Source organism: Lipophrys pholis, assembly GCF_963383615.2.
Source record: "Lipophrys pholis genome assembly, chromosome: 1".
Classification (NCBI taxonomy): Eukaryota; Metazoa; Chordata; class Actinopteri; order Blenniiformes; family Blenniidae; genus Lipophrys; species Lipophrys pholis.
In genome coordinates, this window is record NC_137635.1 from 43,745,895 (window position 1) to 43,773,153 (window position 27,259).

At 40.4% G+C, this 27,259-nt stretch overlaps 1 protein-coding gene across 1 annotated transcript in view; it reads left to right on the plus strand.

The window, feature by feature from the left end:
• The window catches only part of ak5 (adenylate kinase 5), an 87,809-nt gene that overhangs the window by 31,388 nt on the left and 29,162 nt on the right, over positions 1 to 27,259 (plus strand). The window contains exons 6-8 of the mRNA XM_080479743.1: positions 35 to 226; positions 12,481 to 12,571; positions 19,129 to 19,202. Coding sequence (XP_080335869.1) covers positions 35 to 226; positions 12,481 to 12,571; positions 19,129 to 19,202 — 357 coding nt within the window. The remainder of the gene's footprint in view (positions 1 to 34; positions 227 to 12,480; positions 12,572 to 19,128; positions 19,203 to 27,259) is intronic.

Genomic DNA, 27,259 nt, shown 5'->3' on the forward strand with positions numbered 1-27,259 from the left:
CAGCTGTTCACACATCCTCTCTCTCACCCTGTAGATCTGCACTCCTGACCTGGTGGTGTTTCTGGCCTGCACCAACCACCATTTGAAGGAGCGGCTGCAGAAGAGGGCCGAGCAGCAGGGACGGCCCGACGACAACCCCAAGGCCATCGACCGCCGGCTGACCAACTTCAAACAGAACACCATTCCTCTGGTCAAATACTTCCAGGAGAGGGGCCTTATTGTTACGGTAAGGCTGGTGCATGAAAGAGAGTGGGACGTAATTACACAGTGTGTCTTGTTTTTCTGGGACTTGTGTTTTACTTATCCTGCCAGTACAGGAAGTGGTGTGCCCTTCATTTTACTGAAAGTCGGGATGTGGATTTGAGAGCAGTGGGTGGATGTGTCCAGCCTCATGTCCGAAACAAAATATTCACATCCTGCCACAGACCTACAATATTACATGTTTCCATCATGCAGATTAAAAGGTGGATTTAATTGCCATTTGCACAAATCTGTAGAATTCTGGTGTTGGCATACAATAGGTCTGCAACCATGTTAAATTACTCTTTTTTTGCATCTGTGAATCTTATTGTTTTATCCTTTTAGAATACCAAGGGCTGCAGACAGTTAGAGATAAGTGGAATAGTAGGATATGGCACGTTTCAGTTGTTAAAAATTTGAACAGAAATACATTAATTAAGCTCTAATTATCACTTTGATCTGAAAGGTTAAAGCCCGCTTGAAAGATTTCGTGAAATTAGAAATAGATGAAGTGTTAACTGACAGTTTTGTGGATGCTACAGACATTCTGTAGAGCTGCAGGTTTCAGAACTCTGGTGTAGTGTAACCCGAGAGGCTTCCGGTTTAAAATGCAATACGTGTTTATGTTTCCAAGCAATAGCTGTACCACAACATATTCCTGTCCCTCTTAGTGTTTCCAGATGGTCTTGGAGGATGCCTCACCCTGCATGTTTAAGAGGTCTCCATGTTCGACCGCACCTGAGTGGAATAAAGGAATCTTTAATAACAAAGGTCTGGTGGAGAACAATTGATTTGACTCGAATGTGTTAAAGCAGAGAAACATCCGAACATGCGGGGTATTAGGTAGTAGGAGCGACCATGGCTCAGTTCTAGGAGGACCTGACTGTTAGGTTCTCCATTTTGCACTTTACATGGCAGCTGTCATCATTGGTGTACGAGTGTGTGAATGGGTGTTAGATATCTGTTTAGATATCTAATTTGAATCTGTAATCATATTTGTTTTTCTAGTGTTAAAGTGTGGCAATGAGAGACATATTAGGAAATAGAAAAATATTTGCTTTAAAAGCCATAGGTATCTTCAAAAAAAACAGCAGGAGAGCTGATTTACTGCTTGTTTGCTGCTGGTGTGAGTGTATTCTCAAATCTTACATGGAGGACATTCCCAAAAGGAAAGTTTTTCTGCGTTATGAAACTTTTATTAGATTCACTTAGTGACTCAGTGCTAGGACACACTCATGATGCAGACATAGTTTGGGTTTTCACTGTTCAAGTTCAGCATTTCAGCAATAATAGAACTTTGGAGAGGGATGGAAATGTGATTAGTTCTGCAGTTTTGCCATCATAATTAAAGGGATGAATGATGGAAGAAAGTGAGGAACATTCTCAAATCTTATTTAGGAATAGTTGTCACATTTCATTGCTATGCATTCATTAGATCTCAAGACTTTTTGCTCCCTACATTAGTCAGTAACCTTAGATCACTGACATCAGTATTTATTGCCCGTTGACCTTGAATAATTATGCAAAAAAATCCATCTGCTCATACAGCTCTGAATGAAACACCGAAATCTTTAATCATTATTATTGCTATAGAGTAGACAGCATCTCCAAATTACCCCAGGAGAGCTTATGTAGATGCATGTTCAGGAATTCATGCAATCTGGGTATTCTTGGAAAATACGCAGCGATATTTCTTTCTATTTCACATAATAAAATGCAGATTGATGCAGTCAAAGCAGAAGGCTACTTTATATGAATCAGACTTAATCTAAATTCATTATTGGGTCATGTGGTTTTGTGCAGAGGAGCATGGAGTTGGTATGTGTAGGTTTAATGCCAATAGAGATATTGGATCCTGAAACCAACTCCTCTTCTGGGAGAGTCATTGATCTGTCTGAATCCGAGCGCAGCATTGCCTTCCCCCCCACCAGAGGGAATAGAGTGTCTCGTGTGCTGCATTAATGTGAGAAAGAGACGTTGCTTGCTTGGTTTTAGATTGTTGTCTCTGGGCTGCTTCAAGTCAGATGCGTTCGCTAATCTCTGCTGGATCTTACAATAACATTGGCATAAAGTAAATTTGACCAGATTCCCTCCAGAAGTCTGCAGTTTATGTATCTTGCATGTCGGTTTCTCTCTTGTCGATCTGCTCACTGATTTTTCCACGTTTCTTGAATCTACTCTGTTTTCTAGCCGAATGAGCGCATGTGCGCGTGTGTGTGTGTGTCCTCTTCTGTACCGTGTGCTGTTTTTAGCCTGAGGCTGAAAACACAGATATGACACATTGTATGTAGTAACCTACTCATGAGCAGTGAGGGACTTTGTGTTTGGTATTATTTCTTTGTTGTAACATTCATTGCTTCTTGGCAATAAATCTCACACTATTAGAAAGATTGTTTATGTCTCTTTGGACTTTTTCCACATTTGTAATGAACATGCATTTGTTGGATGTGCAGCAGAGCTGAGTATTTATTTTCTTACTTTTGTGCATAATTTATATTTGATGTCCATTGTATGATATAAGCTTCAGTGCTTTGTAACTTTAAAAAGTGTATTTGCTCGGGTTACTTTTAGAAATGTAGTGTTGAAGAGAAATTGTCAATACCACAGTACAGCAGGTATTGAATAAGGCACAGACGTAATGCTCCATGAATCCCTAAGATTCATCAGTCTTCTCTACTGGAATGCTATTAAATCAACAACTAGAGCTTCATGATATTGTAGTGGGTAGTGTTTTTTGTGTCAAAACAAGAATAGTCCTGGTTCAAGTTCGGTTGAGGCCTTGCAATGTGGAGTTTACATGTTCTGATGCAGGGGTCTCAAACTCAACCTACCCGGGGGCCGCTGGAAGCGGAGTCTGGCTGAGGCTTTTCTTTAACATGAACAGCTCTGCTAAAGTCGAATGGTGTTTTCAAGATGGCTTGAAGATGCTCATCAATAAGGCTTTGACCTATTAAAGCTTTTTTTACACAAATATGTGCTCTCAAAAATACACATGGTCTGCTTCATTATCCTGGAAAGCTCAGGGAAGGTGCGGGGCAATTCTCTCAAAGATTGTCCAAGCCCATTTGCTTTTCCACTGACTTCCCTGAACTTGGTCTTCATGATCAGAATGGCACTGCAGGTCGATGAGCTCCATCTGAAGCACAGGGGGAGAATCGTGCACAGTGAATCGTGAAAAGTGGCTCTGTGCATCTTGAGGTCTGCAAACCTGTGACTAAAGTCCTCCTGTAGCTTCATAATGGGAACAGCATACTTCCCACCACTAGCCCACGAGTGCCTTGCACGCTGGGAAATGGCAGAGGTTTGTCTGAGAGCTGTGCTTTCCATAAGTTATGTGGAGAATGTTCTCACGTTGTCATAGGGGGCACTGACAAGCTGGCCCTGGCCCTGTAACGTCTTGTTCAGTACATTCAGCTCCAGTAAGTCTGTGAGTTATTTGAGGTCACTTAAAAACCGGCGTCAACACAGCTGATGGAATATCTCCGGAGCGAAGGTCTGGCCTGTCCATATTGGAATCATTGTGAGCAACTCCTCCATCACTTCAAAACAGTCATCAACACCACATACATACAGTGGGAGCTTTGTCAGTGATGTCTGTGCACAGGAACCTTCCGCTTTCTCATGCAGCTGATCATAAGTTACCTGACGGGTCAGAAAAACGCTCTGCCACTGTGTCGGCTGAAAGGCTGACGCTCTTAAAGAGATGGGCACGGTACGCTTGCAGCCTCTAACATGCACTTTATGACACACTCGCCTTTTTTCAATGGCTTTCCGGAGTTCGCAATCATCAAACTCACCATGTAGCCAGCCTTGACTGCTGCATCTTTCTCTTTGCTTGCTGTGTTAAAGAAATCTTGTTGCCTCAGTCGACGTATTTTAAGAAGTGCATATAAGAAACACCGGGGTGCTCCAAAAAATACCAACGTATTCCATCCCCCTTTTTTCCTGAAATTATTTGTGCTCGTTGCCAACCTTTCTCTTCATGACAGGTTTTGAGAAAGATGTGACTGGGGCTGGATGACAGGTTATATTTTCCTTACACGTTTCAACCAATTGACTATTGTTAATTTGCGTCTTCTATCTTGACAACGAACGCCACCAGAAGTCAATAAATGGATTTGAGGTTAACTGGTGTGTTTCTCTGTGTTGTCCCTGTTAACTGGTGAGTGTAAAGGTTTAACCTGGATCAAGAGCTACTAACAGTTACTAACTGAATACTACGGCTAACATTCTCACAATTCATCTACATTTGGTCCATCAAACATCCTAAGATGTTGGCTCTAGGGTCATGATATCACTCTTTTGATAATATTCAAGCTACTCAAATCAAATTATTTAAGCCTGCAGGATTGATATAACAAAGTTTTTTTTTGTTTTTTTTACAGTGAAATAGATTATTATTGGAGGCTTTTCTTCATCAGCTGAGATAACAGCTGTGCATGGCTGTGCAGGAGGTACCTTCTGTATATTCATGCCTGGGGCTTTGCAGTCATCATCAGAGGCTAATATTATCCAACAGCCTTCTGTGTCCTCCTTTTTTCCAGGGAGCGGAAAAAAAAAAAAAATCTACCTTATAATAAAGAGAAAGTTAAAAATTGAGTTTGGGGAGGAAAAAAAAAAAAAAAAACTTTGTTCCTCAATATTTAATCAAACGTCTTCAGGCAGAGTCCCCGGAAAACGTCAGAGTGAAAGTCATTTTGTTTATTTAGCAGCATAAAAACACTAGGGAATCTAAAAATAGAAAGTACATGGCAAAAAAACAATTTAGATCTAGTACTCCATGAATGGTTTTAAAATTCACTATTACTCAATAGGGGGGAAGGAGGAGGCATTATCAAGGCAATGTGTAGGATATGTTTCTAATTTTAGAATTTCAACCGGTTTGATTCACATATATAGCCTTCTGTATAAAGAAAAGATTTTCCCTTCAGCAAATCTTACAATACAAACACCAGCATAAGCATACAGTGCACTTAGATATGATGTATTGTTTCTTCAGGGTTTGGTGCTCACACTGGAGTTGGAATAGGGCCACCGGCTATTTGAGCTGATGTTAAACCAGATTGGAGATGAGTTATTTGCAGTGTGTTACTCCATGTAAATCTCTCCACATGCCGCCTGCATTTCCCACTGGAGTTCACTTAATTAAGATACACCAAATGAATTATTCTGGTGCGCTGTGTCTCCTAAAAGCATGCACAAAATTGTGTCGTGGGCTGTAAACTAATTTGAAAAGACCTTAAGTACATAAGCGCACCGCAGAAATATTGTTCCGCGTCAAATCAGCCGTTCGAGTTAATGATATTCATCTTCATTCAACTAGTTTTACATAGCCTTAAAAACTGCATCTGTGCAGTGCACGACAGATCTTTCCTTCACATGTTACCAGGGACAACAGATTTTTCGATACTTGTGTTTTTGTCTGAGCAGCACAACTGCAATCAGTTGTAGGATTGTTGCCGGGCAACAGTGGATTTCAAATCTGATCAAACTGCCTCCACAAAATGTTAATGAAGTAGATTAGTTTAATGTCTGAGACTATCCTACGAGAATAAGATCAAGAAGCTGTGTTGGCAGCTTATTGTGGCCAGGAGATGTAAGTCATACATAATGTACTTTTTCTCTGCCGCTTTATCCTGTTCGGTGTTGTAGAGTTGATTGTAAGTAAGTAAAGGTGAAGGCAAGTTACTCCCTGGACAAATAGACAGGCCTTCACAATCGGAAATGTGTAGTCACAAATAAACATCACGTGTATTTTCTGGACTGTGGAAGGAAAACAATGCACACGTCGGGGGAACATGCAAACTCCACACAGAAAGGCCTTCGGATTCCAACCCACAACATCCTCATTATAAGGTGAGAACAAACCACTGTCTCACCGTGCAGCTGCAGAGCTTACAGTGCATGTCAAACTGCCTTTTAACGCTGGTTTTCACTCTTTTCAGCAGTTTTGTTGTCTCACGCCCCTGATTTATGAGATGCAAATAATTTTTTTATATGCCGTTTTTGAATGGGATCTACAGCTAAGCTGTAAATTATTCAAAAATGTAAATCAATCAAAACCACCCCACAGATAAAACTGCCCTTATGTAATCTGACATGTTTTGTTTTTGTAAAGAATAAAACCACCTTGGCTCCAGTCAATTTCATCTCCCCTCACCTGTGAATGAAAGAAGCCCGCGGCCCATACCCCAGTGATTTGAACATTTTGAGAGCTTATCGACGGCTTCCCTCTCTCGGGGATTGTCAGCACTTTTTTTTTTTTTCAGCTGTGCAGCAGCATCGACGAGCAATCACAGCGAGCTTCAAAAGGCGTCACACTCCCACTTCGCTCTCTCTGGGTGTCAGGCTGGTCAAATCACTCTGGCAATCACAGGCACTCGAAAATTCAAAGACAGGCGGAGAAACAACAAGCAGAGAACAACCTAATGATCGATAACATCCACAAGACAGATGGTTCTCTGTCTTTAGTAGAAACTACATGAAAAGCTCTGTCTTTGTAAACCCCTCTACAGTTATACAGTAAAAGGCAAGCTCAGACGTCTTCCTAAATTCGTAACTTTATCTAGATCAGACATGGACGCGGCTCAAATTGTCCCGCTTTTTAGAGAAACTAAAGTGAAGTGAAGATAAACCTCTGATGTAGATGATTCTTTAGGACTTTTCTTACTTTTGCAAAGTGGCACCAATTGTAATGCAGTCGTTCCTAATTTCAGACCAGAACAACGCTCGCGATTTTATCAAATTTTTTGTGTGAAGCAGCAACCTAACGACAGCTGAAGCAAAAGCAATTAAAACTAACAAACGGTGAAAGTGTATTTTCTTCTTGTGAAAAAATGTTTGCATGGCGTTCAGATTCTCATCTCCGCTCACTGTCAGCTGCTTCCTCATTAACCTCACTGTTCCCAATTACTCATACTCACTAAAGATATATACTAATAAACCTTCATTACTTTATCAAAATTATAAAATGAGCGGGTGCATGGAAATTAACATGCATTGATTTCAACAGAGTTAAAGATTTTTGTGTTTTTAAGCAAGAATCTGCACAACCACAAAGTTAATAATTAGAGTCCTTTCTGCTCTGCACACAAAGCTAAAGGAGAGGCTGTAAATGACAGCTGCTTTCATTATTCAGCCCAAAAATTTTGTTAAAAGAAGGCAAATGTTGCCCTAATTTCTAACAGACAGATACAGACATGACATAAAATCAATCATCGTCATGATCTGTAATCGCTGGATTTGATTGTTATTAAGTTCAACATAATTTTAAAGTCGCTGATAGAATAACCTGAAAAGCAAGAAGAAGCCATATAAACTGCTTGTGATGTTTTCTCCAGGTGGTTACAGATGCATCGCATTGTTTATTCCTGCTCGGCGTACAAGAGTACAAGCAAAACCAGGTTACGGTGAGAAACCGGGTTAGGCAGGCAATCAAAGTGTTTCAGTGACTCGTAGTTATATAAAGTACGATTCTCCTTTATTGTGCAAATGTGTCTGCAGTTTACCAATTATTCATGCAGAGGCTCGTAGAAGGTTTGTGTTGTCAGTTCCGCTCTGACTCCACATGAGAGTTTTCCTTCTTTTGTTGTTTTAATTCAATGCAATTCAAATTTATTTATATAGCACCAAATACAACACAGTCCTTTCTAGGTGCTTTTAACAGAGAGAAACCCAAGAATCAAATCCACATGAGCAAGCAGATTTATTTTGCGACTGTGGAAAGGAAAAACTCCCTTTAACGGGAAGAAACCTTGGCAGAAACCAGACTGAGAGGTGGCGGTTTTTCTGCTGGCCGGTTGGAGTGAGAGGATAGAGGAGAGGAAAGGATAGGATAGACGGCGAGAGAGATTGGGGGAGGGCTACAGACCCTGGCTCGGGTAATCTGAGGAGACTCTCAACAACAGGACAACTGAAGATCACCAGTTCAGATTCACAAATTAACGTAGAAAGTGCGAATCGACTAATCAACACACCAGAAAGCAGAATAAACATGAGTTTGAGCTAATGAAAGGAAACTCTACTCGGACCTCCTGCAGGGTGATTTAAAAAAAGAAAAAAATAACCAGTTTACCAGAATATTAAGTCTGTACTGATGCAAACATTACAGCAAAAGTTGCACATTTATCCCTCATTTTCATCCACGTGTTTCCACCTGAAGCAGCTTGATTCTACTAATCTTCAAGTCTGTTGTTCATAAAACTAGATTCCACATATATAACTGACTGCACGTGTTGACTGTATTTTCAGGAGCGGAGTATTTTCAATGAAATATCCAAAACTGGAAGAAGAAAAAAATACAACCCATCACAACTTCAAAGCTGCCCATTTAAGAACCAAAATCTTAAAACCCAGAAGCCGTAGCAACTCATAATGTCTAATATCTTCAATGTACTGGCACTTAATATGATCAGAAGTGCTTAATGTCATAATGTAGTAACTCAATATATTATTAACCTTACTGTTGCTGCTCATACATATTGCATTAACATCATTTGTAGTCAAAAGTAAGACTAAGGATGTACAATAATACATTATGTTATGAACCAATGGATTTATTACATATTCAGCCAATTACTCAACTGCATTACATTAGACTTATTCCATTATGAGCCCTTTCTACATTATGAGTTGTGACAGAAGCTATTGGTATTCGGGGTTTGATTTTTTTTTTAAATACTATTTTGTGAACAATACGATAGTTGTTGTTTAGCTTTTCGATGAGAACAAAACGTGCTCTCTGATGCGTCTGTCCTGCGATTGACTAACACAAAGCACAGAGCCTGGTAGTAATTGTAGTCCTCAGTTTTAAACTTTGCACAAAAAAAAAAAAAAAAAAAAGATTGGATTTCTCTTTCTCTTCAGTAAAATTCCCTCAGCAGGTGAAGCACTCAAGAGTGTCTTGAGCCTCCAAGGTTTAATTACGTTTGCTCGGTGGCGGCATTTTGTGTGAAAGCAATGCTGTTTTTTTTTTTTTAAAAGCCAGGCTCAAAACACGGAGACATGACTCTACAGAAGCACAATGGCAATGACTCATTACTCCACATTGTTGTCGCTCACTTTGAATCCTCGATACGCACGTCTCGGATCTGGCTTTTTCTTGATGTTTCACTGAATTAACCAACTGTGATTGTCGGAAAGTTTGTGAACTTTTCTGCTCAGAAACTTTGTGATTCCTGTCTCAGGCATGGCATTTTGATTTAGTTGAATGGAAGTCTTTTTGTTTTTTTTTTTTTGGGGGGGGGGGGGGGGGGCGTCGGATGAATCAGCTTATCAAACGAAAGAAGCCAGGCAGAAATGGTAGCGAGCGGAGATAATCGTTTGTTGTAGCCTTGATTGAAGCGGCCCTGTCTTTCTTAGAAAAAGGCCTGGTCTAATTAGGTATTCCCTGAGCGAAGGGTTCAGCTTCCCACATGCTGCTTGACGCCTCGCAGATATAAACAAACTAAAAACATCTCCACTGGTCCCCCAAGGGACGCTCATGAGGTATTCTTTTATTATTCCTGAAGTAGATGCGAGATCAAGGAGAAAAACGATCCCATTGGCATGAATTTCATTAGTTTCACTCCATTTGAAAGGTATAGATAACTTCACATAGTATAAAAATAACGTTCTTATCACATCTTTTCATATCGTATGTTTGCGTTTATGGTTTGTGGTAGTGATAGTGAATTTTGATGAATTAGCTGTAAACAAGCCTAACAGTGGTGGGAGATATATACAGTATATATATATATAAAATAGAGAGAGAGAGAGAGAGAGAGAGAGAGAGAGAGAGGGACCAGTGGTCGAAGTGAAAGCTTCTGTAAGGAAATACATATTGTTTTTTACTTCTTTTTTTTTTTTTTTTTTATATTATTTGTCTCTGTTGCACTTACAACTAATTCCACAACAAAACTGTGTTTAATCAACAGTGATAATTTATCACTTTTTTGACAATTTGCTTTCAGAAATTAACAGAAAATCCTTTTTCTAGCAGCTTCCCCCTGATCTCCAGATTTATTCTGGTTCATTTCTTACAACTGCTTTACTTAATAGTCTCCATTAGTGTTTTTTTTTCTTTTTTCTGAAACATTTTTTATTACATTTTTAACAATAGTGAGCACAAAATAATTCAAACGCGAATAATTGGCAAGCAAGATAAAAAAAGATTTAACTTCCTGGTGTTGATTTATCGACATGGGTTCACTTAGAATCTAAATTACATTTATTTACATTTATTTCTTTTCCCCGCTCATTGGGAAGGTGCGTCAGATGAGAATATTACCCGATTTGAGCAGACTTTTTTCCTCACAAAATAAAGAAGTAAAACTGAAAATCTGTGGAGGAAACAACTGTGTAATTCAATTTTAACCAAAGGACTGGAGGCAGAATTTACAAACAACAGATTAGAAGAAAATTATGCGATTGTTTTTTTTCTGAATAATACTTCTCAAATGAAAAGTTATTCAAAACAAAAAAAGGTGATACTCTCGCTGTAAGGCGATAGTGTTAACCCCTACAGCTCTATTTGCCCTAGAAAAGTGAATATGAGAGGACAATGCATTATTAAAGTTAAATTTATACAATATCCAGCATGTCAATCTTCAAATGATAATGTGCACAAAGCCCCTCTCACTTAAATTTAACACATCAGCTGTACAACCGTTATATATTTAATACCGCTTCTGTGTGTTTTCACCATAATTAAAATAAAAATCACCATAAATTTGAGAGGAAGAAGTAGGAAGTGTTGTATCAGCGTGTGAGAGATGATGTGATATAAGATGTTCGTTCCAGTCTGAATCAGCAGGGCTCCAGTTTAAAGGTGATATAAAATCAGCCAATTATCTGTCAATCCTCTCTTCAAAACTGCTGTTTTCTAAGTTGGATTCAGTTTCCAGACCGAACCAACGGCTGCTTTAAGATGCCTCAAAGCTTCCAGACTATGATTCATCTGCTTCCTCTAATCCACCTTTCCTCCTGAGATCTCTCAGATAATGGATGCCGACTTTTACTTCACTTCACCTCTCGCGTCATAAAAGGTGGAATCTTTTTTCCCCTCCTTATACAGTATAAGTTCACTACGTGACATTGAAGCAAGACATTTTGATGGCGACTATCAGCTAAATGCTGCTCGCTGTTGCTATTTTGAGATAGTTTTATTTTAGACCACAGACATATTTCCATCACATCAAGAGAAACTGCTGACACACTGAAGAGGTTTTTTTTTATTTTTTTTTACCAACTTAAAGCTCTGTCCTTGATAAAATGGCTCTCCCTCTTGCAGCTTCTTGCAAGTCGAAATGGATTATATGCCGCCTCTGCGCTGGTGTCGGAGCAAATTTGAGTTTCTCCGGCGCCGCGGAGTGACCGGAGACACTTTCTCTGCCGTGATGAGCAGGTCTGAGCCCCCAGACGAGATTCTGAATGTCACTCTCTCGGGGGGATTCCTCATCTTCATCCTCTCCTCATCCTCTGCAGGTGGGCTCAGCAGATTCTCCCTCGCAGCTGCCTCCCTGATCACATCTTTTGAGATTGTTCTGGCGGTAACCTCCAGACGAATGTGCTCATTTCGCTCTTTGCCTAAATCTCAAATCCCGCCGCAGACGTTCATTTGTTTCTGTATTTAGTTTCCAGTAAGTGGCCCTGCTGAGAGTCACACACCTGAAGGCGATTCAGCAGCAAACCGGGAGCCGTCTTGTCCGGTTTGTTTATATTTATCCGTTTCTGGTCGTGCAAGGTCGCGTGTTGCCTCTCAGCCGGTTGTCATCGGCCCTGATGAGAGCGGAGGGACGGCCCGGGAGCAGATCGCCAAGTCTGCGTCAGTCCACTTCCAGATCACTCACAAACCACATTCTTCATGGTCCATCTGCCAGTTTCTCGTGTGCAAAAAAAAAAAAAAAAAAAAAGATAAATGATCCAGCTTCACAACAATCTGAAAAAGAGCAACTGACACTGAAGGAAAGCTAATTATTCTGGTGTTATTAAAGCTTTCGGCGTGAGCTGAATGAGAAATGACCCGAGTGAGTAGCTGCCAGCATCAGAGCTGGTTTATCATGTCCCGTCTTATAATGAGCCTCATTCCTGATGTCACAGCGGATTAACAAACTGAGCATGTCCACTCTGCTTGTCCTGTCATGTTCAAGGTTCAGGTCACGACTTCTCGGGAATCCATGAAGACATATTTCAGAAATTGAGAGACAATGAAGTAATTTTCCTTATAACTTTGTTAAAGAGCTTCCCCCTTGTCCCTTTCAGTTGGATGCTGACCGGGATGAAGAGGAGGTCTTCTGTGACATCAGCATGGCGTTGGATAACAAGCTGTTTCCCTCCAAGGAGCCTGCAGCCGGTGAGCCTTTTATTATATCGAACACTCACATGCCTCAATGGTCATTGGTTTGGAGAATAAATAAATGTGATTCGTTTAAGGCATTTTTTAAGAGTTAGGACATTAACTGAAATATAAACAAAAGCACAATTTATTGATGTGTAAATATTGTTAAACTCTATACAGGATGTTTATTTAACTTGAGTCACTGTTTCCTGAGTTCTTGTTTCTGGGACAAATGTCTTACACTCTGAAGTGTCCCTGAATGCCTCTCAAGCAGAAAAAGGATCATAATCATGTTAAGTGGAACAAAACATAGTTGGACTTTTTTTTTTTTTTTTTTCCAAATGCTGCCAAACGATTAACATTTCTAATCAGTTTAATCACAGGGTTAATGTGGTTTAATTTAGATGAATCACATTTAAATACCATTCCTTTTTATTCTATATAAATCATAATTCATTTTGCATGAGCAAAACAGACTCAAGAATAAAGGTAATATACAGTAACTGCACTTAACGTGTTTATTAAATACGTTTAACAGTTCATGTTACCAAAAACACTTCTCTCTTATCTACATTAATGTGGCTCCGTTACTCCTTCTTCAGCCAGCGACAAGCTAACTTGTTGACGTTTTCCGAGAGCAGACGTGTCACTCAGGATCTGTCTGCTACTGGAGTTGAAACCAAACCAAGATGGCGGCTAATTCACTAACTTTGTCTTTTATTAATAGAATATTTCAGCGAAAAGTATTTCTGAAAACATTTAAGGCGAGAAATAAGCTCTGCAATCGCTGAATCCGTCCTCGCGTTGGGTCCACTACAGCGAGCTTTAGATGTTTTACAAAAGTTTCACGATAGTCAGACCACTGCTCCACTTCGTTCGCGTAAAGTTGGCTGGATTCTACTTTATGCGTTAATTTTGACGGCCTTAATTTTTTTACAATTCCCTCAATGCTGTGCATGTAGTAAAAACTCCTGGCAAATTATGCAGTTCCCAAGTCACTTTCGGCCATGTTTGTTTATATATAGTTGTAAAATTGGGTCATAAAGCTGCAGAACAGTATGAGATTGTAATATCAAGAAATTGATATCTTCTTGCATTTTTCGCCCCCGAATATTATCATGAATTTTTCACTTTTGACTGATGCAATAAGACAATTATTACAACTTGTTGTATCGGAACCATTCTGGATTGCAGGACTTTAATTGCTCAATTATATTGGCACATGTCAAAGAAAGTCATCCTTATACCAACAGATTGGGCATTGTAAACACACGAGCCACATGGTTAAGCCTTTGTTTTTTCTTTACATGCGCATTGTTTGTGCTCATGTGAATGCCTTTCTCCTTTTCCACGGTTGATTTCAGAGCTCTCCTCTCGACAGCAGTCCCAGGTTTTCTATGTGGCACCCCTCAGGAAAATATAATTGCACCCCTCTGCCGTAGAGAAGCAGACCTAAAACGCTGTTCACTGGCCTTGTTTTTGTTTGTTGGTCAGAGTCAGTGTTTGGGTCGGCTGTCATGTTTTGGCAAATCAAAGACAGGTGAGGCGGTCCGCAGCTTCACTTAGAGGCAATCTGAGAAGCTCCAGGGATAAATGGTTAGAAATCACTGGAAAAAGGCCCACCGCAACTCCCTGGCACTTTATTTTTGTCACTCTAGGGGGCTTGTCTGCCACTGTGGTCATCCAATGTGTGCACCTGTGCTTTTGACTTGAAGAAGTGATGCTTTTTTTGTTGTATACTTTCAGTATACTGCTGGGTTCTCCATTTACGATACGCTCGAGTTAAAATCGCCTGCTCTTTCTTGTTTGCTTTTGCATCGTGTGCTGCTGTAAACACTGAAACTATGCTACCAGCTCTACTGCAATGCCAACCTGTTTGCATCAGCAGAGTGTCTTGCATTTCAAGCAGGTTGACAAGCATGCACCCGCCGCATCAGACAGAAGACATACCTGCAAGTCACAGTAAATAACATTATCAGGCATTTCTCGCAGCTACCATGAGTACAGCGTGGAAAGACTCCTCCAAAATAGTGCGCATTCACGGTGAGAGAAGAAGAAGAAGAGGAAAAGCAAAAAGATCACCCACCAGCTGCCTGGTTAGCACACATGTTGGCATAGCAACCGGTGAAGCAGGGTTAGCCACGCTTTGTTCGAGAAACTGATTCAGCGAGGTTGGAATCAGCCTTGGACTGCTCAGATGGCTGGATACCTGTCACATATTATGTAAAATCTGACAATTTGCCATTTACATATCTGCACATCTGCATTCCCAGCTGAGACCGTCTCATGCTGGCTTACAGATACGATCAGCGAGTCTGTGGGTGTTTCTTCACGGCTTTCACAAGGGGCAGACATTACAAATGAGTTCGGTGAATAAAACCTGTCAGTGTGTTGGACTGGCTAACAATCCTGGTGTTTAGCCATTATTTGTCATCCTGAAATGTTGTAGGCGTAACTTGTGAGTGCCGACGCAACAGTTTTTTTTAAAAAATGTTTTAATTAATTATCTTTTGGTAAATTCATTGTGGAAAGTTTTAAATGTTAACTTTGAAGTTCTAGCATTGGTTTTATATCTGAGCTTCCAGCATCAAACAATATTCCTCCTGAATATGATTACTATATACTGATCGGCCATAACATCATGACCCCCTGATACAAGTAACTCAGTAGTAGTCCCAAGAAACAACATCTCATAATCCATTGGTCACAAAAAGGTATAAAAAAAAAAAAAAAAGGATTTTCCGATTGATGTCAAACAAACACCAAATTGTTTAGTTTCAATTCCTTATCCTCTGTCATGCCACATGATGCAGTGACGTCATTACCCTGGGTAGCGGTTGGGGGTCAAATGTCAGGGGGGGGTCACAGAGAATTTGTGTGTACGTCTCTGTCAAACAGTGATAACAAGAAGTAATTCAAACGACCATAACAAATGGTGGAAGGAGTGGTGTGGTGGATCAAATAACCTTGTAATCCATTGGTTTCCATGGTGACAAATGTGGCGTTGGCGAAGGTATGTGTGCTCGCTTTAACTTGAGTTCTTTATTTGACCAATATTAAACCAGTTTTTCTTTTTTTCTTGTTAGAAGGTTTGCCATCCAGTGACATTAAACTTGATAAACACAGTGTTGCCAGACCTGGTCGGGGAAACAAGCAATCATGAGAAAAATATACTTGTTTTCAGAAACCTAGTTGAAGAGAAATAATATATACAAAGGTATTATATTATATTCCAAATTAACCTCCAATAATTGTACTCCATTGTTATTTCCACGCAAATTTTTACTTCCAGGACTTCAATCTTTTTCAGAGAGTGTGCATGTGCAATATAGAAGATGGATGGATGAGTTGACGACACATCCATAATTCAAAAACAATACAACAGAGAACATTTGTTGAATAAAACATTGAAAAATTCGCCTAAAACTTACATGATGTCAAAAAACCTCAGCGTGTCAATGCTGGGTGGGTTGCATGCTGTTTTAATTATTAAAGTTCTCCTAAGAGCCTGCAACTTCAGGCTTTATAAAATAAAACTATGCTTGTTGAATGTCATACACAGCAGGAAGCTGTCTATGACATGAGAAAAAAGATATTAACCAGTGTTTTCAACCAAAAAAACAATCATACTTTTTAATTTTAAAAGTAGTTTAATCTACAATTTGTAGTTTTGCGATGCACAGTCTGCTGCAGATTTACTACAGCGGATCCTCTCAGGAGGAGATGGAGGTTGATCTATGGAGGCACAGATTCACCATGGAGGCTGCATATGGCTCCACAAAACAGTTCAGAGGAAAAAAAATATGCTGAGACGCCGTGTCGTTCACATCAGAGGAGAGCGGCTGCTCGCGCTATATTCAGCTCAGTCGCGTTGCAGAATGAAAATCTGCAGGCGTTTTGGAGCGATGAGGAATCCAGTACATAAGAGTCAAATTGACCCACAACCTTTTCATGCTCACTTTTCTGTAGAAAATGTGCGCTACACTCTCAAGGCTAAGCACATAATTCGACCACATGAGAATTACCTTGTGCTACTTGACAGCTTCTTGACACACTTCTGCATTTCCCCTCAACACTTTTGAGAGCCTCGTGTCTTTGACATACTAAGCAGATGCAGATGAGGAGTAATAAAAAAAAGAACATCCTTTGCACTTATAGTACTTGGAAATTGCTGTAATTCCAAAAGCTAAATCCTCCAACTAATGGCAGACGTTTTAGATGTTATTAATTGCTCACTGCCATTTGAAGTCACACAACACCACTTAAGGTTCACCGATTTCATTAATCATGAAGGAAAGCTCCATTATATTCTTGAGATAATAGCCTAAAGTTAAGAATCTTCTGAAGTTAAGAATAAACCCAGATGGCTAAAGCTTTCCGCCATGTCTCCACTCATACACAAAGACCATTACGTAGATGCACTTCAGGCCGATTTAAGAGCAGTGTAACATCTGTGCTGCTTTTTCCCGTGATGGACCCCCGCAATAGGTGTTCCACTTTCAAAGGTAATAAGTACAGGCAAGAAAAGCTTCAAATCTGTGTCATATATGTGCAATTTGTCGCTTTGACCTTTCGGTAGATGAGCTTTAAACAACATCAGCCTACTGATGTGAATAAGTTAAAGGGAGGCTGAAACAAAAAGCTCAAGTGAAGCCTTGAAATAGATCAGTAGTAGTTAAGGTCTGCTCTTTAAAGAGGAATTGCTGCATCCCCGGCAAATAAAGCACATGGCTGCAGCGTGCATCCTGAGATGAACCTCTATCATACCTCTGCACACTGTACAGGGATGAGATGCAGTCTGACATGTTGCTGACTCTTTAAGTTGTGAGATGCTGAGAGCACAAGCGAAGGGCCCCCCCCCCCCCCCCCCCCCTTTGCATTGTGACATTTTCTCCCTCTGAGATGTTCACGTCTCTCCACAATCCTGCTGCACGTTCGAAGCTGCACCGTCACTAAATCTAACCCAGTTTACTCATCAAGAGGCGCTGGCATGCAGGAGAAGAAATCTGCTGGGGGAAGTGTTGGGCACGACGCATTTCCGCTGAGGAAGGGGATGAAGATGCTGCTGTAGCGTGTCACAATGGATCAGACCATCGTGACTGGATGCTTCCGACAGCAGGCAGTTCGAGTGTATAGAGAGACAAAATTAACACAGATTTGTTGCTATGATACTAGATTTCCCTCTGTGCTTTTTATGGATCTGAAAGTATATTTATTTATTTATTTAATTATGGTCAAACCCAAATCTCCCCCACTCAAAATCAAGACTTAATCTTAAGGCAAAAAATAAGCTTAAAAAAAAAACAAACCTAATGAAGGCACAACGAATGTGAAATTGAAAAATATTTAACCAGTAGTAGCTTTCATAACATAGCCAGAAACTTTGAATGAAAAGGCCTGCCTACAGTTGTGCCTACATCTAACTGAACAGTCCATCCATCGGTACATTACATCCATCCTCTATACAGCAAACTAACAATGCAAATACAGAGACAGACACACGCTTTCGAACGTTTTCAGAAAACAGCCGGGATGTTTGGGGTTTCTGTCAACATGACAACGGTGCTCTGATCCAATGAGAATACAACTTTTTGAAAATAACTCCCAAGGTTTTCGGAAAACTTTCGGAAAACGCTCCGACGAAAACGCAACTTCTCTAAAACACTGCTGCACATGCGCACCACAGCCATAGTAAATAGATCTTCTGCACATGCACGAGTAGATGGACAATGACAGTGTCAGCCTCCAGAGTGTCATGACTCCCAGTCCAGATTCTCCTGGGACTTGGTAGTTTTATAGTTGACAGTCAACGTCTCCTGCCCATACGAACGTCTGTGTACTCGCCATTGTTGATGTTTATAGCGTATTGTTTTCTGTGTGTGCGTGTGTGGTTTCATTACAAAAAACAATAGCACCAACTTGTGGCCTGGCATACTAACTACATCACATTCAAAACTTTGCCGCGTAAATGTGAAACTTTTATGAAACGAAAACACAAAGGCAATGCTCTTTCACTTGAAGCATTGTCGTGTCAGCGGGGCCTTAGTGTCACAAATTAGCCTCAAACACTGTGGGATTGTGGGAGGAAAACAGAGACAAGTCACGCACTGGTAAAACATGCTAATATTAGCCTCAGATTCAAACCAGGGATATTGTAGCTCTGAGTGCTAACCACTGCACCACCATAAAATTTGTCTCAATAGAAAAATATTTATATTCAATTTATTGCCATTCTGACGTGTTTAAAAACACAAGCGAAGGAAACCGGGGTTTACTAAAATCAGGCGTACAATAGGATGCATATAGTATAAATATATGTAATTTAAATGAAAGCGAGTGTTTTATGAACAAACTGGACATTTCGGTGTTTCAGCAAGACAAAAACAGGAACCTCCTGTTGACTTTCGTCAGGCAGTCGAGTCAGAGTGAAAGGCTCCCCAGCATGAGAGGAACAAAAAAAACCAAAACAAAGTCTTTTACCGAAAATGTCAAGCAGTCAAATGAAGCTTAATTGGGTAAAATGTTGAAGATCAATGTGGATTTATTTTTCCTTTAACTTTTTTAATCTGCAGGTCCAAGTGAGCTGGATCTCAGTCTACTGGGTGAAACAAGCAGCCTGACAGATGTTGCCTGCAAGTACGATCAGGTAGGACAATAATGATGTAATAGATATGTGTGGTGTGGACGTTCACTCGGTGCTTTTGTGAGTGGCTAAGTAACCACTGAAAGCATTTTCATTCAAAAGGTTGTGCTTATGCTTAATTAAAAGCGTTTTTCGTTTGTTCTTGAGGCAAAACAATCATATTTACCTTGTGTACCGACTGCAAATACAGTTGAACAAACGTTTAATTTGTAAATAATCTATGAGCATCTATAAAACTCCTTTCAAATTTCCGACCACCACCTCTGACAAGGAGAAAACTGCTTTTTTTTTTTTTATCACTTCCACGTCTTCGACCATCATATTCTTTCTCCTTACAAGAACGCTGCAGAAATGACACCCGCAGAAAGACCTTTTGAAATCTTGTAACAAAGACTACGTGATCCGGAGCTGCAGATGTCCCGAGACTCTGAATACTGTGCGAGGCTCGCCGGCGGTTCAGACGAGGGTCAGTCCTGCACAAAAGCCTGGCTCTGCAGGCAGTAAAGCATAGCTTGAGAACCTCCATCTCATTTTTAATCTTCCTAGTGTCGAGGGACAAATTGCCCATCTCTTTGCCTAGTGTCTCTTCTTTTCTGTTTCTTTGGAGTCGATGGAAGTTCTGCATTGTTCTTCAGGGTGAATAAAATCAGCACAGCTCTTCACATCCATTAAGTCAATTGAGTTTTTACTTGGGAGCCACTTGTGATAAGCAAGTTTTTTTTTTGTCGGCTGCTTGGTGGCGGAGGGGTGGGGAATCTGCTCAGCTGTAATCTCCTGGTCGTCGAATAAAATAAGCTGCATTGTGTAACATCTGTAATCTTTTCCTCCCTGACGATCGATAATACTATGGTGACTTCATGAGTCACACTAAAAGATGTGATTGTATTTGTGTCAATTCAGCAATAACATTTATAGTGACTAATTTAGTAAAGAACTAACTACATGTTATTTATTTAACAAGCAGGCTTTTAACCTCACATGTAATGTTAGTATGAGTAATTAAAATGTATCTATGGTGCAGATGGGATTAATATGGCCTTCCTCTTTCTGTCACCCGTAAAGTGGTCTCCGTCGACACAGTCAGTGTGATTCAGGCTGAATGTTGCATTAGGTGCACTAAAAGAATTATTGAATAATTTCAGAAATACAGTGACAAATCTTTTGCATTTTTAGGATAGAAATAGTTAAATGTGTGTTTTTGTGTGTTTCACCTTCAGACAAATTTAATGTCGAATATGATGGTTTAAATGCAGCGATGTCATGATGTAAACTGGGTCTAATGCACATAAAACACTCATTTGAATACTCGCGGTTGTGTGTGATGTCACTCAAGGTTCAGTTGCAATTTAACAAGCTTACATGCAAACTTCCTGCAGGAAATCCCCACAAATACGTTTCACTGCCATGTGGCAATTGGTAACAATCGCTGCAAAATGATAACATCATGAAATTTTGGAGCAAATAATTTATTACATCCAATAAATGTTCACATTTGATGAGATTATTTTACAAAATCTAAACTTTATCTGTAGAAAGTGCAGCCTGCTCACAGAAAGGTGTCTAACTTTCACCGTTGCATCACTACTCCTGGACGGCAGCAGTACCATCTGCCCCTCAGCTCTGATACGCTCCAAAATAAAATGTTAATATTGTGTTATTAGACTGTCGAAGGTGATTCTCCAGACTGCTTTTTTGATGCTAAAAATGTTAATGCCAAGTCATAAATCAGCCTAAAAGATCACAATATTTCACAAAATTCATCCCTAATTAGATGAAGACGAGTACGGTCACAGTCTCGTATCGTCGCAGCTGCTGTCTGATATTTGTTGTCCATGTGAAAGTGTCGCCGTGTTCATCAAAGTGTTTGAGTTTCATCAGATGTGTTCACAAACAGAATTATCCTCACAGCCGGGTGCTGTGTTTCCCGACAGTCAACATCCTGCTGTTTGTCTCCAAGGCTTCACGGGAGCCTCCGACTTCCTGATAAACGCCGTTTTTCTAATGCCAGAAGAAGGTGAACGTTACGTGAGGGCCATCGATAATTATTGACCACAGTCATTGTTATTCAGACACGTTGGGAGCCGGGACGAAGGCTGCACTGTCAAAACAACGATCTTTGTAGAGGTATCCATGGAGCGGCTCATGGGCGAACAGGGGGCAAACAAAGACTGTCCGTTGACTCAGAGACTATAAACTCTGTCCCCTGTCTCGCCTGTGAAGTGGAATGAAGACGCTGAGTCAGCCCGTATTGGTGTCCTCGGATATGAGACACAGATGGATGTTACTCCGGTGCCGGTTTAAACAAGCTAAAGTGAGCAGATTTACAGATTTCTTTTTTTTTTTTACTTGGTTTCAAACACTTTATTTTACACCAAACTAATTTGAGGTTTATAGAATGGCATTGACAGTAGAAACATGTAAAACCCAAAGGTAAATACCAGATTGTTTTCCATTTGTGTGAAAAGCCAAGCAAATATTTAGAGGTGTGTTTTATATCAGCGTGTGACATTTGTAAATAACTCGGTGTGAGGAGTTGTTTTTCCCAACATGCTCTTTTCCATGTGTATTGTGAGAAGGGGACATGATAAACAGAGATAAATCTATTCTTTTTCCACATAAATTTGAAAAACAAACCAGTACAACCTAAGAACAATAAAGACCAATTGAAATGAAGAAATAAGCTTGAATGAAAAACCAAAAGTGTATGAAAACATTTCTTGGAAAATTGCAAGAAACCAAATCACTACGTGGTGAGAGCGTGAGATTTAAAGTTAATTCACTTTCAGCATGTGGGATTAGGCAGTTTGGACTTTCAAATACATTTGTCTGTGAGGATGAGATGAAGATCATTCATCAGAGGTGAGGACACACATTTCTACCCAAATCCTGAGGGCAGATCACACTTTGGTGTAGACATGTCAGATTATAACTTTTTACGATCACAGTCCCTGGTGGGACAACAAAGGGATGGACAATATTCCGGATGGCTGTAGCATTTAAATGACTCAAAACTGGTATTAAGAAGTGAATATGTTCCTCTTTGTTGTAGCTGAACAAAGTTCCTGTCGCTACATGTCTCCAGCTCATCACAGGACACAAACAGACAAACTGCACTTGTTAGAAACTTCCGCAAAGTTTCTGATCAATGTGTTGAACTTGATATAATTCTGCAGGTTTGACTGGTGTGTTTATTAAATGCCCTCTTGGCTCATCTCAGACACAGTGTACAGCCACCACAGATTTCATCACAATTGCAGCTGAGGCGTCGACACGAAGCTCCAGCCAGCAGAACCAGGCAGAGCAGCTGCAGCTGAGCTCACAGCCTGTGGCTTTACACTGCCACAACTCGGCCTTATGAAAGAGTAATGAGCAATAAATGCCTTCATCCAGAGTGTCACTTTGTCTCCAGTTGCACAGTGTATCCCTAAACAAACGTTAAACTGCACAGTGGAGCAACATAGGAGCTGTTCATGGGGACCGGGGGAATTCAGAGGAAACACACAGCAGATCGCTGCTGTACTCTGGGTTTCTTTCTATTGACAGAAGACTCTTTAAATATTGAAAGTTTGTCCTGAGCTGGCTAAATCTGCTCAGGGTCACGAATGGTTACAAACAGCTTCAGCAACACTGCAGCAAACATCCAGACATACTGTATATTCAGCCTTCTGCTGCAGAATCAGCCACATCTCCATCGGTTTCCTGGCTGTGTCGAAAAAACACTCAGAATTTCACTCCAGCATAGTTACATAAACTGCTTTCCTTCGAGCTGACAATAGAGATACAATCAGAGTACTGCAGTGTTGGTGAAAGTGCCATATTAGAAGCTCATTTAAAACATATATCGTTTATCTCTCTCTCCACCTGGTGAAAATCATGGTAATTTAGATGTTTCCAGGTTATTCATCCATCTTCTATACCACTTCATTCAACAGAGGGTGACAGCATGTTGGTCCATCACACTAAACACACTCGAAACAAAACCATGCAAACTCCACACCCTATTGAAATTGTTGCTGTGAGGTCAAACTGCTCCACCACTGCCATTATGGAATTCCATATCGGCCTTAGTGTGATAAGTTTGGATCACAGTCAAAGATTTGTCTTCAATGGTGCGCTTAACTTTGAGCATTTTCATCAAACGTCTGGACAGAAGATTGTAGGAAAAAGTAGAAGTAGTGTTCTGTTGTCTCTCTGTTTTGTCCAGTGATGGACTGGTTACCTGCTTCCACACACAGCTAGCAGGGACTGGGATCGCCTTACAACCCCGAGTTGGATATAGTAGTAAAAGATAGATGGTTGGATGGATGGATTCAATTCCATTTTTCAAAATATCTCCAATAAGAACAGAGTCGTCCCAAGGCACCGGTACAGAAAAATAGAACCAATCATTCCAACTGAGCAAGCACAGGTGACAGTGATAAGAAAACTTTCAGCTTTATTAAATACAAAAGTGTTAAGCCTAACTTTAAAAGAACAGACGTTTACATCAAATGTTCACATTGTTCACTCCAATCGCAGGGCCTTGTAGGACACACAAAACACCACTTGTAGTTTGACAGTTGCTGATGTCTGTAAAGTAAAAGGTTTAAAAAAAAAAAAAAAAAGGCCTCTGATGCTTCATCACCGCCACATTGAGTGACAAATGTGACAAACGTCATCCTGCTGCTTCCTGTCTGATAATGGGAAGAATTCCTCTGTCGTCTTGAGCGTCTGCAGGCTCAGTCTGACGGACGTGACAGGTCGATATTTCTGTTCTGAGGTTCGCAAAGAATCAGCCGAGGGCGACAGCCGCAGTTTATTTGATTTGATTATACGGGTGACTCACTGGGAGAGACTAATGCGAGGGAATTGTCTGACTGAAATGAAGATTGAGGAGCATCTTGTGCAAGTGCTTCCAAAGTCAAAACACGGCTTCATTGGATATTGTCGGAAGATGTGGCCACTCTGGAGGTGGAACTCTACATCAAATGGTCTGATTTTTAATTTTCTCAACAATATCTTAGAAAGGGCTCATCGGTTTGGAATAAATATAATGTATATAATGTACAGAATAACATAATGTTCAAACCACTGATTGAGTATAAAAGGTCAGAAATGAGCTCAGAGTGAAAATCCCCAGTGGGGCTTGTGAGGAGGATTTCTGTGTATCAAACCATCTGGTGTGTCAGGTTAGCGCTGTGTGACAGCAGAGCTTCGTTCTACATGTCAAATAAGGGCAAGATGCCAAACCTAATACACTTGAAAGGTTAGTATGTGTACATGTCCAGAAACGAGAGATGTTCATGAATACATAAAGCCTCTTGATGAAGACGAAATTTTTCAACAAGCACCCTCACTGAAATCTAAATGAAGTTATCGCTAGACTTACAATTGTCTTTGGGGGGGGATTTGAATTTTATAGTTGTTTGGCTTGTTGTGGCATTAATCAATGAAGCACGAACATCAGAGGCCACCAAATCATCCCGTTGCTGAAGCAGGACACTTTTACAACTTGTTGAAAAAGAACTGTTGCCTCAGTGATGGATGGTAACCTGCCTTTTCTCATTGTTAGGTGGGATTTGGCTCCAGCCGCCAGTGACCCCCCAAAATAAAGTGATAGAAAAGATGTGCATGTGCTCGGAGGTGTCGAAGGTAGAATGTCCAATAATTGTTTGCTTTTTTGTGAAAAATAAAGACATTTTCGTCACGTATGTTCTGCGCCACAACAAAGAAAAACTTTGAAGTCAAACTTCAAAGATTATTTTGGCACTATTTTACCAGTCCAGCCCACTCAAGATGAGATTGGGCTGCATGTGGCCCCTGAACTAAAATGTATTTTAACATGCCTGATTCAGACAGGTTTTGTTTTTTTTTCTTAATCAGAGGATTTTAATATCTTGTAAGTTCACACTTTCACTGGAAAGACATCACCTAAGTGTAAACCTGAACTCATTCTTGGCGACGGAAATGGGAACTTATTTATGTGGCATTCGAGTCGCTCCTAATGTTATATTACTGAAAGGAATTATATAATGCATTTTCACCTCTTCGGCGAATGTAAAGCACTTTGCGCCATTAATGCGCACATTCACACATCGGTGGTGACGGCTGCTTTGCAAGCTGCTCGACCTACATTGGGAGAAATTTGGAATTCAGTGTTTCACAAAAACACTTTGGTACATGGGAAATATATTACATTGCTGCTGCTGCTGCGTTTAAGTTAGGCTTTCTTTGTTTTGGACTAGTGTTAAATTTCATGAAAAAGTACACATTGTTCAATATAAACTCAGTAGTTTGTGTTTGAGGCTGAATTGGAGCAGCCTGATGATAAAGGAGATTGGAGGCGCCAGATTAACGCCAGCGGTTTGAAGACGAAACAAGCAACATTCACACTTTCGGCCACAGAGTGGTGGGTTTTATTCATTCATTTACTTTTTGATAATTGCAATAATGCTTTACCTTTAAAAGCAAAAACTTTTTTCATTGTAGTCAAAGCCAAATTAGCTTATTTTCTTGAATTTCTTTTGTGTCGTTATCCAACATTGAATGAAGATGTGGACTTATGTGAACTATAAGTCTGTTAAGTGTCTTTTCATGCTCTGGGAATTAGCATACTGTATGTTCCTTAAGTTAATGTTCAACGGAATAGTCTTACAAAAATAGGTTTGTGTATTCTTGTGCATCACATTTATATATATTTTGACAGATGTTGACAATACTCATATTGTCCCAAAAATTTGTCATTATTAAAGTCTCATTATTTCCTCAGTGTTTTTGCCTATTTTATTATAAAAAGAGAAGTTATAATACGCGTACAGTATTGTTTATATTTTTTAATAACTAGACATTTACAAGCCCTTGTCCATCCATCCATCCAGAACTTACTGTTAATGTTCCTGTGTACTTTTATCTTTTCTTAACTTGAATCTTGTGCGCCGGCTTTGAAATGTTGAAACTGTTAAATTACCCGACGACGTCCACTTTAACAAGGATTTCACCCTTTGTCTTTCGATGCGTCGTGCACGTCTACGCACCTTGTACACGAGCTGCAGACTGGGGTTAAGACGGAACTGAAGTAATGTGGATCTTATCATAACTGGTTAATCCTCTGCTCTGAGAGCTTTAGATATGAAGTGGAGACATGGAGTGTGTAATTTAATGGGCATTACAGCCTCACAAAGTGTTCTTCATGATGAAACACTGGAAGTGCTGCCTTTGCATGTTTGCGTAGGAGTGCGTGTTTGTGATTATGTATCTGTGCGACATGTTATCGCTAATGAAAAACATGCAATATCAACTTCCCAGCGATGAAGCGGCTCTGCGTGTGTGTGTTTATATACATATCTCTGCTCCGTCACGTGGAAGTCGAGGCACGCTGTGCATGTGTTTCTCTCTCTCTGACTCATCAGACCAGTTGGTGTACCCACATGCCAAGCTGGCTTGTCGTTGACACCCAGCACTCCCCCACATTGACGGCATTTACTTCACACTGCTTCACTTTACTCCCCGCGCGCGCTCCGACGGCACCCACACTCCACACTGACCTCTGTGCAAACAGGGGGACCGTTTTTTAAATCACGGTGGCTTCAGTCGGAGGCAGCGCGAGGTCAAGAGCCAGCCGCTGATGGAAATGTCAGCCGAGGTTGTGTTTCCTCGGTCTGCCGATGATGTTTGACATGTTTTCTGACGTGTTGTTTTTGTCACTCAGCTGACCTGATCCCTGGGTGACCCTTCATCCTGCTAATTGCTCTGCGAAATGCAAAAACAGCTTAGTTGAGTTTTAATGTCCACAGAGGGGATCAACACTGCAGACACTCAGCGTAAAGACTGCTGATGCTTCACATGTGGGGGGGAATTATGAAATAAAATCTCAATTAGAATGTATTTTATAAGTACTATGAGTAGATCTACTGAAAGAATTAAGATGGTTTTAGAAGGTTAAGCGTATAATATTATGAGTATTGGGCTCACGCTCACCAAAACAACACAAACAGAGTAAATGGACCTAAATATATGTGCAATTTCACCACTTCAGCAAAAAGCTTTCTGCTGTTGGTAACATCCACGCGTTGACACACACT